The following is a 10,894-nucleotide window of genomic DNA, read 5'->3' on the forward strand; positions in this document are numbered from 1 at the left end:
AAAGGTGTTTTAAATGCTCCCACACTCTTGCAATATTCTAAACAATGTTTTTAAGCTAAACGCTCTAAAAGAGCACAGAATGTCATGATTTCAGCTCCCTGCCTCCGCTGCTCTCAGCCACCTGCAAGCACTCTCGGCCACACCCACTTAACCGCTCTGCATGGAGATCAGCTGATGAGCTGCAGGAGGGAGCTTATCCTGCAGTGTGTGCAAAGGTGCAGGAGGTGCTAAATAATTGAAAATAATTGATTTTAAATAAAAAGTCCATGTTGATCGTGCGGCTCCTCCATCAATCAGACAATTGTGTGTCGTGTCCAATTTTACGTTGAAAAAACACGATAGAGCGAGTCCACAAAAAAGGAACCACAAAGTAGCGAGGGACCACTGTATACAGTGATTCCAGCAGAGATCTTATAAAATTCCTCCTGGAAATTCTTCAGGGTAACTGTAGCATCAAAAGTCTTACAGTTAGCTGCTGCTGCCACTTTTATTAACTTGAAAATAAAAATAAAAAGACAACAACATATGTAAAACGCCATGCAATTTATGGCATTGTAAGGATTTATAAAACGATATTCATATGAATTGCATTGAAACGTTTGAGACTGCAGTTGTTTTAAGACGAGAGCAATGCACTTAGGTCTGATCCTCACTTGGACTAGCTGTTTGTAAATCCAATCAGAATTAAAATACTGTTCTTTAAACAAATAAGCTGAACAGTTGTTTAAGTTAATCAAGTTATTAATTATTCATAACCATTCTCAAGAATATTGCTATAAAATGTTTGAACGGTCACTTTAAATCTTTGGTAAAAAAAAAAATATCTGTCTGGTCATTCACAGACAGATTTTTTAAAGACAAATAAAAAATGTTTTGCTTCATGCTATTCACAACACCCTCGGATAATTCTGCTAAACTGTAACCATTTCAAAGTCTTTTTGTGTTTTCCATCTTCTCTTCTTAAGCCTCAATACTTGAATCCTGACAAACTTCAAGTGTTACATTTTTAGATTGTCCTTGTTGCTCTTTTCTAGTGTTTTCTAAACTTGTCTTTTGTCACTGAATGATCCGTTTTCGGAGTTCTTTTTTTAAGTCTCTCTGTCTAAGTGGATGACAGTCCAATAGGGATAGAGCATGATTTTCCACATGTCACAAGAGACGCTGACATTCTCTCACATTCACGTCGATGGAGCAGATGACTGTGTGAGCGAGTGACTAAGTGTGTGTATGTGTTTGGCCCCCTAAGGGAATGGAGAAAGTTTCAGTCTTATAATTGACAGCTGCTGCTGCGAGAAAAAAAAAATGGTGGTGGGGGGGAAAAAGGCATGAAGGGAATAAGAGAGAAAAATCAGGGAAGATGAAGGAAGTAAGCCAGAATGAGTCCCTTTGATAGAAAACCCATATTAGCAGCCATGTGATCTCAAACGTTTAAAGTGTGCATGCGTGTCTGGATTGGGGGTGGGGGTAGTTATGGTGCATGGCTAGTGATATGAAGTAGTTGTGTAAAAAACAGGCATGGCTAGCTGAGGATAAAACTGTCTCTGGACAATTTTCCAGATGTGCAACATCATTTAAACATGCGCTCGTTTATTTAAACACACACACAACATTAAGCAAAAACTGACTGAATACAACTCACTCATAAGGGTGTGTCTACACAATAAGTATTTAGATTGTATTTTAAAGTTCAACTAAAATGCTGTTTTCATAATATAGCGACAAGGAAATCCATCCAGCAAATGTAAGACACATATTTGTAGACACAAATACCTTTAGCTATTGCATTATTGGTTGATCCCACAAACTGAATGCCTGCATGAGCCCCCAGAATTTGCTTATGATTGTTGTGAGAACTTATGTTTCCAGCTACACTTTCTCACTCATACCCACAGTTAAAATGCATGCATAGAACTGTGCAACAGATGTGATTGTTACCTTTGCAGACAGGTAAGGGGCTGCTCCACTGTCCATTGAGTCGGCACTGGGCACGAGCATTTCCATTCAGGATGTAACCCTTATTGCAGGTGAAGTTGACTACGTCATTAAGGTTGAACTCGCTGCCGTTCGTTCGCCCGTTGGCTGGGTTTCCTGGATGGCCACAAGTGATGGCTAAGGAAGTCAAGATATACAAAAGTGATGGATGAAATTTTCGATAGATACTTTCAGAATTTGTGTTTTCCCCCATCTGATGTTTGTACTTTTTAATAGTTTGATATAAAATATAGAAATAAACAGCAATAAGTCAACAAAGGCAAGAAAGTAACCATGAGAACATTGATATCATGTGTACTTACGGACGCAGACAGGTGTTATTCCAGACCACCGATGGTCCTGCTGACAGATTCTAACAGATGTACCAATTAATCTGTATCCTAGCATGCACTGGTATACGACTGTGTCACGATAACTAGATCCATCTCCACTAATGTGGCCGTTGACTATAGGATCTGGAGAATCACAGTGGCCAGCTGAAAAAGACAAAATAACCCATTTATATAGTACAATGAGCAACTAAAACTCTAAGCTTGTTCATGGCTCCTCAAGGCATGAATTAAAAAAATTCAAACATTTCAATTCACAAAGCTCTTGATTGCTTTGGCCTTGGAATAGGAGTGCATCAGCCAATTAATGTTTTACCTGTGAAGAATGTAGCAATTACAGAGGCACAAAAGGTTGTCTAAACTTGCTACATTTCAACAGTTGGTTTGTTTCTTAAGCAGCCTTGAAACACCACATCCTTTGACTTCTTGAAACTTGAAAGAGTGTAATATTCAACAATATTCACCATTTAAAAGAACAGTTAACCTGTGTTTTAAAACTGTCTTAATTCTTCATGAAGTTTCTAAGCAAGGGTACATTTGCACATATTTAATGTTTACGGAGAACGACCTTTTACTGAAATTATTCGCACAGATCAATACATTTCATCCTTGATACATGTGCCTTCTCTTCTATGTTTGATCAATCAAACCATTAGTCCACAGAGGATGTATTCAAGGTTGATCAGAATGTTCACTTTTTCTGCTAAGATGACGTCATTCAGACAACAGCATAATATACATTCCCATTTTGATCTTACCTAAACATCTTGTTTCTGCACCGCTCCACAGCCCGTCAGCACCACATTCTCGAACATGTGAACCCACCAACGTGTAGCCATGATTGCACATAAAGATTGCAGTTGCTCCAAATGTAGTCAAAGTCCCAAGTTTGGTACCAAAGGGAGGGGAAGGAAGTTCTCCGCAGGAGATCACTAAACAATAACATTTAAATATTGTTACAACAACATACAGTTAAAAAAAAAAGTTTAAATATTTTTTTGCATAATGTGAAACACTTATCAAATATACTGTAAACTATCCTTATCATCATCATCATCATCATATATAACATCATCTTATATAAGCTAAAATAAGGAATAGCCACTTTTGTGAATTTATTCAATTGCTCTGAGATGCTAATAAAATTGATTGACCAGCAAACATAAGGAATCTACTTGATAATCTAGCAAAAATTAATAATAATAATAAAAATAATAATAAAAAAATCAGTTTTTTTTTTTAAATAACAAATTTACAATATCAATTTACACTTATTGCAGTGTATACGTTTATATTTTTCATTGGTACTATATAAACATGTAATGCATCACAAAAAAAGTGTGCTAAAAAGTTTTCAGAACCACACTATTTGCATATCCAATTCCCTTAAAAAATATCAGCACAGGCACACTGCAGTGCATAACAGTTTTTTTTTTTTTTTTTTGGTGAATAGGCACTCTGACTACTACTGACAAGTACCCCACATTCAGGAAGTACAGGCTGTATTCTGAATAAAACAGTTGTCAAAATCCCAAGATAATCTGCAGTGGGTATTATCCTTAGGCATTTGAAAACATACAGAATATATCTCTGGTAACTCATATAAAAGGATTAGTGAAGGAAAAAGGAAAAAAAAGCATGTACATTCATATGAGCTAATACAGAAAGCATATGCACCTTTCAGCATAGCTCTAATTTTTTTTTAAGTATGAGGGCTGTGCAGTTTTTTTTTTTTCATACCAAAAACAATAAAGCACAGACCTAATTAAAACTACCAAAAAACTAAAAAGCAAAGTAACTTACTCTGATTTTTCCATCTGCTGTGCTTGTGGGTATGTTCTTTTAATAACTAATGCATGACAGGTCGTAAACGTAATTGCAGTGAACTTTTCATTGTTTTCCTTTATGTGAGCCGTATCTCGCCTGCTAATAACGTTGCATCATTGAGCATATTAAGGTATCCTTTTCATCTCATGTCACAAGTTAACTCATCTCTACCATGAAAGTTCAGATTATTAAAATAGTACTTTTCCACTACAGAACACAAGTGGACATAAAACATTTCAAGCATGTATTTATGTGTATATGTCTGTGTGTGTATTAAATAGAAATTACATACAGTACATATAGTAATGCAGCTGATATATATATATATATATATATATATATATATATATATATATATATATATATATTCCAAACAATATGGAAAACTGTGCACATTAATTGCTATTTTTGTGTTCATGCATGGAATAAAACTTACTTTTGCAAGTAGCTGGATCATCTGACCCCTCCCAGGTACCATTGGCAAGACACCGAAGAGTCCGATGTCCAACACTCAGATAGTACCCTGTTGAGCACTCCAGCATCACTACAGACCCAAAGTCTCCCAGCCTACTGGAGAGTAGGTGGTAGGTCATGTGATCTGACAAGGCACCTTCAATGCTGGAGCAATGAACAGCTGCAAATGAATGGAAAAATAAAGAACTTTAATTTATTTAAGAACTGTTTAAGAAAGAAGTAGAAATTAATGTTGATGTTTCTTTTTAGTGAACATAAAAACTCCAGCAGATGTGAATGAACTGCTTACTCATACACAGGTAAGTCCTAGAAACACTTACGCAGACATCTGGGGGTTGAACCAGCATTGCTCCAGGTTCCATCCTCCAAACAAACAGCAGTCATTGAAACACTGGTGTCAAGTTGGTAGCCATAGTTACACTGGTATGTGACTTGACTGCCAACAGTATAGTGGGGAGCATGGAAACTGCCATTGCCCGGTGATAAAGGTATACCACAAGAAATAGCTGTCATATCATAAAGAGAGAGTTGAGTTGAGAGAATTGCTAACTTTTTGCTGTAAAATTACTACTTAGATAATTTAAAATGTATTGAAAAGCTTACGCTGGCAAAAAGGTGGTGGCGTATCCCACTGGTAAAGTCCATTGGAATCAAGCCTACAAGTGGCATTGCTGGAGCCTACGAGGCGGTAACCATGGTTACAAAAGAACTGAAGCCTGCTACCTGGATGAAGTTTGGTCTGATTGACCACGCCACCATTCAAGAGGGGATCATTAATACTACAGTAAGCAGCTGGAAACAGTTAAAAAAAAACAAAGGAAGAAAACAAAGTGTTCATATTAGTTTACAGGAAACTTGACTAATAATCTAATTATGAAAATCATTGCTTAGATACTGATATTACTATGAAGGGTTTTCAGAAATAGTCACAAAAGAACATCCATGCCCCCACTGACATTACAGCGTTGGCGAGTTTAGTTCAACTACAGTGATTCACAAACAGTGATGCAGAGGGGATAACAAGATGACTATTTTAGAACTTTTCAAATTAGTAATGTTTTGTTGTCCTTTCAGTACAGAAAAAGCACATGACTGTTGGGAGCATGAGCAATAATAAAAGAAAACGCAATGGCCACTCAATTATGTCATTCTATCTAATGGGTTTTATTGTCACTCTCACAGTTCCACTTAACTTTGACAGAGTGGGTTTCATAATCTAGAATGGACAACAAAATGAACTTGACATTTCCCAAAGTCAGTCTTTTCAAGAACAGTTTAATGTTTAACCTTTTTTCTGAAATATTTTATACTCACTTGTCTAGCTCTAAAATCAGTCTATTACTATTTTGTACTTGACTGTTCCACTTCAAACATGATCACTCTGCTGACCTATTTCCACTACATGAAGTGCCTGAACTAAACATGTGAGTGTCAGAACTTGACTGCCAGTGCCAACCAATGAGAAGATGACTCAGTCTAAAAAAACATAAATCACTTTTTTACATCATGTAGATGGCCAGGCACCTATGCTGTGCACGTTGGGAAAACATGACCAGAATGCTCATTGAAAAACAGGCAAGCAAATCAAGGGAAATGTGATGTTTTGACAATGACCTCATCTTCAATCTTTCTATTAAAGGAGAAGACACTTTGGTACAAACTACTTACCTAAACATACTGATAAGTACACATATTTTTAGAAATACAAGCCACTTTTACAAAACACTTTCAAGCCAGGTTTGAGATGTCATGTCAATCTAATGCAGCATAACGGGTTGAAGTCAACCTGCCATCATTGTGCCTTTGAGCTGCCAAGGGAGGTAGTGTTAGAGCCAACATATCAATAATGTATAAGGATAAGCTGGCATTGCAATTGTCAATGGTGTGATTTAATAACAAGAAATGGTCTGTGTGACTGGCCAGCCACAAGATTTAAAATGACATATATCCAACTCACACTTATTTTAAATGTGTAAAGCTAGCTTCATTTCTGTAAACTCACGTTGTCACAAAATATGGCTCGGTTGATTGGTGACTTATGAACGGGCCAGAGGCAACTAAAAGAGTCTTTCAATTTTCTTTAATCAACAATTTAACTGTGGATCTAAAGGATGCACTTGACTAACAGAGAATACCACTCACAGCTTCCAAGACTTATATGACCTGCAACTGACTGCTTGGTGTGATACAAGTCGTAACATACCTTCAGAGGACTAATGAGGGGACAGGAAAGCCTGGGATGGGATGGCAAGAGGGATTTATTTCATATTATACCTGTGAGTATTTACCATCTATTATTTTTTTTTCAAGTTAACATCATTTTATTTCATAAGGGTCAAATATTTGATAGCTTTAACATGTTATGATATATATATATATACCATTTAAAATGTAAAAACATTATCAAAGTAACCCTTTAAACATTTTTTTGTTTTAATGTCTGAACGTAACCTGTAGGAAACATTGTACCACTGAGGAACAACCAATTGAGATGATTGTCCCAAAGAGTCTAGGCTTAAATCTTCAAACTTTACACAAATATTATATATCAGGATGGTACCATTGGCAGAACAAGAGATCTGTGTAAAATTAGTGTTTGTTCGTCACTGCTTCATTTTAATGCATGTTTCCTGCCAGTGTCCAGTGCTTTTACTGAAATGTGCTGACATCATGTGTGGTTTTGCCGCTGAATGTTTATAGAACTATATGAAGCTGTTTTTCTCAATAGTTAGGCACAGGTGGGCGACATTTGATGCACTGCACTTTTAAATAGCTTACGAGTGAAGTAATGATATTCTTAGATGAATTCTAGAGCTACCCTTCCTCATACTTATTTACAGCATGGTCAAAGAGGTCAATAAATGCACTGAGGCCACAACAACAACAACAAGGTGAATTCAAAAAGAGATATCAAAGTGAGACAAGAAACATTAACAACAAAGATAAAGCCTTCAGGACATATCAGAAAGGTGAACAGATGAAGACATAGTTTACATTTAAGAACAATACAATCAAGGTCATTCACTGTTAAGACAAATTCTCTAGAATGTAAGCAATGCTAGAAGAAAATGCAGCAGTTATCATTACAGTTGAACCTTATCAGCACAACCTGTCAAAAAGAAACGTGTATAAAAATGATCAGCATACAAATACAGTATTTACTGAGGTTTGTTTCCTCAGTAACCCAAACCATTAATAGTATATAGAAAAATCACAACCATCATTTTCTGTTTTATGTATACCTATTGTAGACAGTCTATTACAACACTATGGAGAACAGACAGTTCTATTACTTCAGGCCAATGAGCTGATATACCCTGCAGAAAAAAAATCTAAAACATAGTTTTGTTTTCTTTTCCTGTTTTTGCAAATAGCGTGCCAACAGTCTGACCTTGTTCCTGGCTTCTTTCAAGATCAAAAAGGATCTGTGTAACAGTAAATTGGATTTTTAAACCGAGACTGGTAACCCTCACAAACAAGTTCTTGAAACAACAACAAACAAGTTTTAAAGAATACTTTATAGGTCACTCAGTTTACTAAATTAACACATTGAAACTAGTGGTGTTTCGATGTGTAAGCAGCCTGATGCACTGGAAAGCATCTTTTTTCAAAATGATCATTGCTCAGCCACCCATCGATGCATTATTCTAAAAAGACAAAAGACTTCAGGGATCATTATTCATGCTAGTAGGAAAATTAGTCAGCGTTTCAACAATGTGGAGCGCATACATTTCCAAGCATTCTGTGGAAACAGAGATAGGGCAGAGGAGACAGTTGTCAATCACCCTGATGTGACGGAAACCTTTATCTGGAAAACTCACCTGACGTGCCTCCTTTGTGACATGAGAGTAATGCACAGTGACATTTCTTTTAATGAAGTCATTAAATCTATCACTCTAAGCACGCAAATAATTAAACTGACAGGCAAAGAAATAAACTATTATCCAAAGCTGTATGACAGGTTGTACAGCTGTCCTCTAGACTGTGTGCAGAAAAAATGGTCCAGACTTGATTGTATTGACTTTGCCATTGTCAGGTAGGAAAAAAGAAAGACATAAATGGATACTGAATGTACCTGAGTAACGTATCTTGAATCCTCTCTTGTTTGTTGCATGGTCAGTGGACCACCGTAAGTAGAGCTGATTTGTTTTGGATGTAAAGTTCAATTGAGATGAGTGGTTACCACTCAGAGCAACCAGCAAAGGGCTTTGTCCTGAAGATCCTGGTGAAACAGAAGCAGAAGTGTTTGGAGCTGAATGCACATTTTTAAACAAAATGAATTATCATTTTGCATGAGCACGAACTAATGTTGGGTGTAACTATATGTTTTAATGTGTATGAATGTTTTCAGGTGTATCAAGAGATAGCAGAGCTTTTCCTTACCATCAAAAATTTCCAGCTCATCGAATTGCTTCTCACTGTGGAAGAGCTCCACATATATATTGATGGTGTAATCTGTTAAGACAATTAGATTAGGCTATGTTAACAAAACAAACAAAAAAAAACTATACTAAACATCTGTAAAGTGTATAAGAACCGCTCAACACAGATGAATCCAGAAACATTTACATACGTTTAAACAATTTATAAAAAAAGATGTTTAAGGCAGACTTTATATGCCTTTTAAGCATTATATTTAAAAATTCCATAAACCAACTCTTTCTCACTGACAATTATGCAAGCAGTCTCTCACATTGTGTATCCAAAAGCACCAGCATTACACAAACATATATTAACTGTCTGACTCATAAACTATATGAGGCAGATTTCAGCATAAATGTATACAGATCACTTGACACAGAATGCAATTTTATTCATATCGGACACATTTCAAGTTTTATTTGATATCTAGAGTTTGATATTTGGTTTCTCACAATGTGTGTATGGTGTTTTTTTTTTTTTTATCGTTTCAGACAATTCACTCACAGTGATTTTTACTAAATAACTACTGAGACACACACAAAAAAATTGTTATATTACAGTGGGTTTTAATCAAAGAACCCTGGCTTGGATTTCCAGCTCTAATCAAAAGTAACAGGTCAGAATAAGACTTTTCCAAGCAGTTGAAAGCATTGTTCAGTAAAGACTGTGTCCCAACTAAATCACAGGCACACATGCGATTGCTGTGAAACTCTGTACCTTGAATCATATGTAGCAGCCAAGAGCACGTTTGACTGTTTGGATAGTTTCCAGGAAACCCAGGACTTAGTATGACTCCTGATGACGAAAACCGCTCCTCATTGGCTGGGCACTGGGCTAAAGAGGCAACAAATAAAACACGTTTGTTTTTAGTTTTAAGAAGTTACATTTGCCTCTCAAAAAAAAACAGAAAATCATGAAAAAGTTCAATATTTTGGTCAAATATTTCAGAAAATGAAAGTCAAATTACATATCAAACAAGATTGAGTCAGGTCCTCTGGACTGATTCTTCTTTGCTGAAACGTTTTGTCTTTTATTAAAAAAAACTTCAAACTGAGTTTTCTTGCAGCTGCTCGGACTATAAAAGTATTCTGGATAAAAGAAGAAGAATATGTCCAGAAGACCTGACTCAACCTTGTTAGAATGATCTACCTGGATTACTGAGCATTAATCAGGACATATATTACATAGATTCAGTACATACAGAGTGTAATATTTCAAGCCTTTATTTCTTGTAATTCAGATGATTATGGCTATGTGTAATGAAGCTATATAATGTCATTTTCACTTTCTGAAATGATGGGCAAAAAAAGTGCACTTCTTTACAATATTCTTATTTTTGAGATGCAACTGTAATTTATTGCAAAAGCCTAAAGTTGACTGAAAGTAGAAAAACAATATTGTATCTTTAAGATTTGTACTCAAACACACTTTTGTCATTAAAGCAGTTGTACTCAACTTGTTTTAGCTTGTTTTATAGCTTGTTGTTTTTTGCTAAAATTCTGAACTAAAAACAAGCTAATTTCAAGTCTAAGGGAGCTTATTTTTTCTGCGTTACACCTGTCCCCTTCTTGTTATAAAATAAAACAGTTATATGGTAAATGGACTGTACTTATATAGCACCTTTCTATCTTATTTCAAGATACTCAAAGCGCTTTATATTACAATCTGTGTCATTACCCATTCATACAGCACTCTACTAGATCTCTACAAAGCTAATTGAACAAATCATTCTAATGAAACTGATCAGTGCTTTAGGTCACATTCATACACTGATGGGACACACATCAGAGGCTATGAGGGGTTCAGTGTCTTGCCCAGGGACACTTCAGCATGTGACTGCTGGTGGATTC

General features: G+C 36.0%; 1 protein-coding gene across 1 annotated transcript in view; it reads right to left on the reverse strand.

Annotated features, from left to right (window-relative positions):
- The window catches only part of LOC119425923 (CUB and sushi domain-containing protein 1), a 432,525-nt gene that overhangs the window by 40,924 nt on the left and 380,707 nt on the right, over positions 1–10,894 (reverse strand). Inside the window, exons 43-51 of the mRNA XM_037693482.1 lie at positions 9,762–9,878; positions 9,006–9,077; positions 8,698–8,844; positions 5,226–5,414; positions 4,943–5,128; positions 4,585–4,782; positions 3,080–3,253; positions 2,295–2,468; positions 1,936–2,109 (exon numbers count right to left, since the gene is read on the reverse strand). Coding sequence (XP_037549410.1) covers positions 1,936–2,109; positions 2,295–2,468; positions 3,080–3,253; positions 4,585–4,782; positions 4,943–5,128; positions 5,226–5,414; positions 8,698–8,844; positions 9,006–9,077; positions 9,762–9,878 — 1,431 coding nt within the window. The remainder of the gene's footprint in view (positions 1–1,935; positions 2,110–2,294; positions 2,469–3,079; positions 3,254–4,584; positions 4,783–4,942; positions 5,129–5,225; positions 5,415–8,697; positions 8,845–9,005; positions 9,078–9,761; positions 9,879–10,894) is intronic.

Source organism: Nematolebias whitei, chromosome 2 (genome assembly GCF_014905685.2).
Source record: "Nematolebias whitei isolate Nwh7 chromosome 2, NemWhi1, whole genome shotgun sequence".
Lineage (NCBI taxonomy): Eukaryota > Metazoa > Chordata > Actinopteri > Cyprinodontiformes > Rivulidae > Nematolebias > Nematolebias whitei.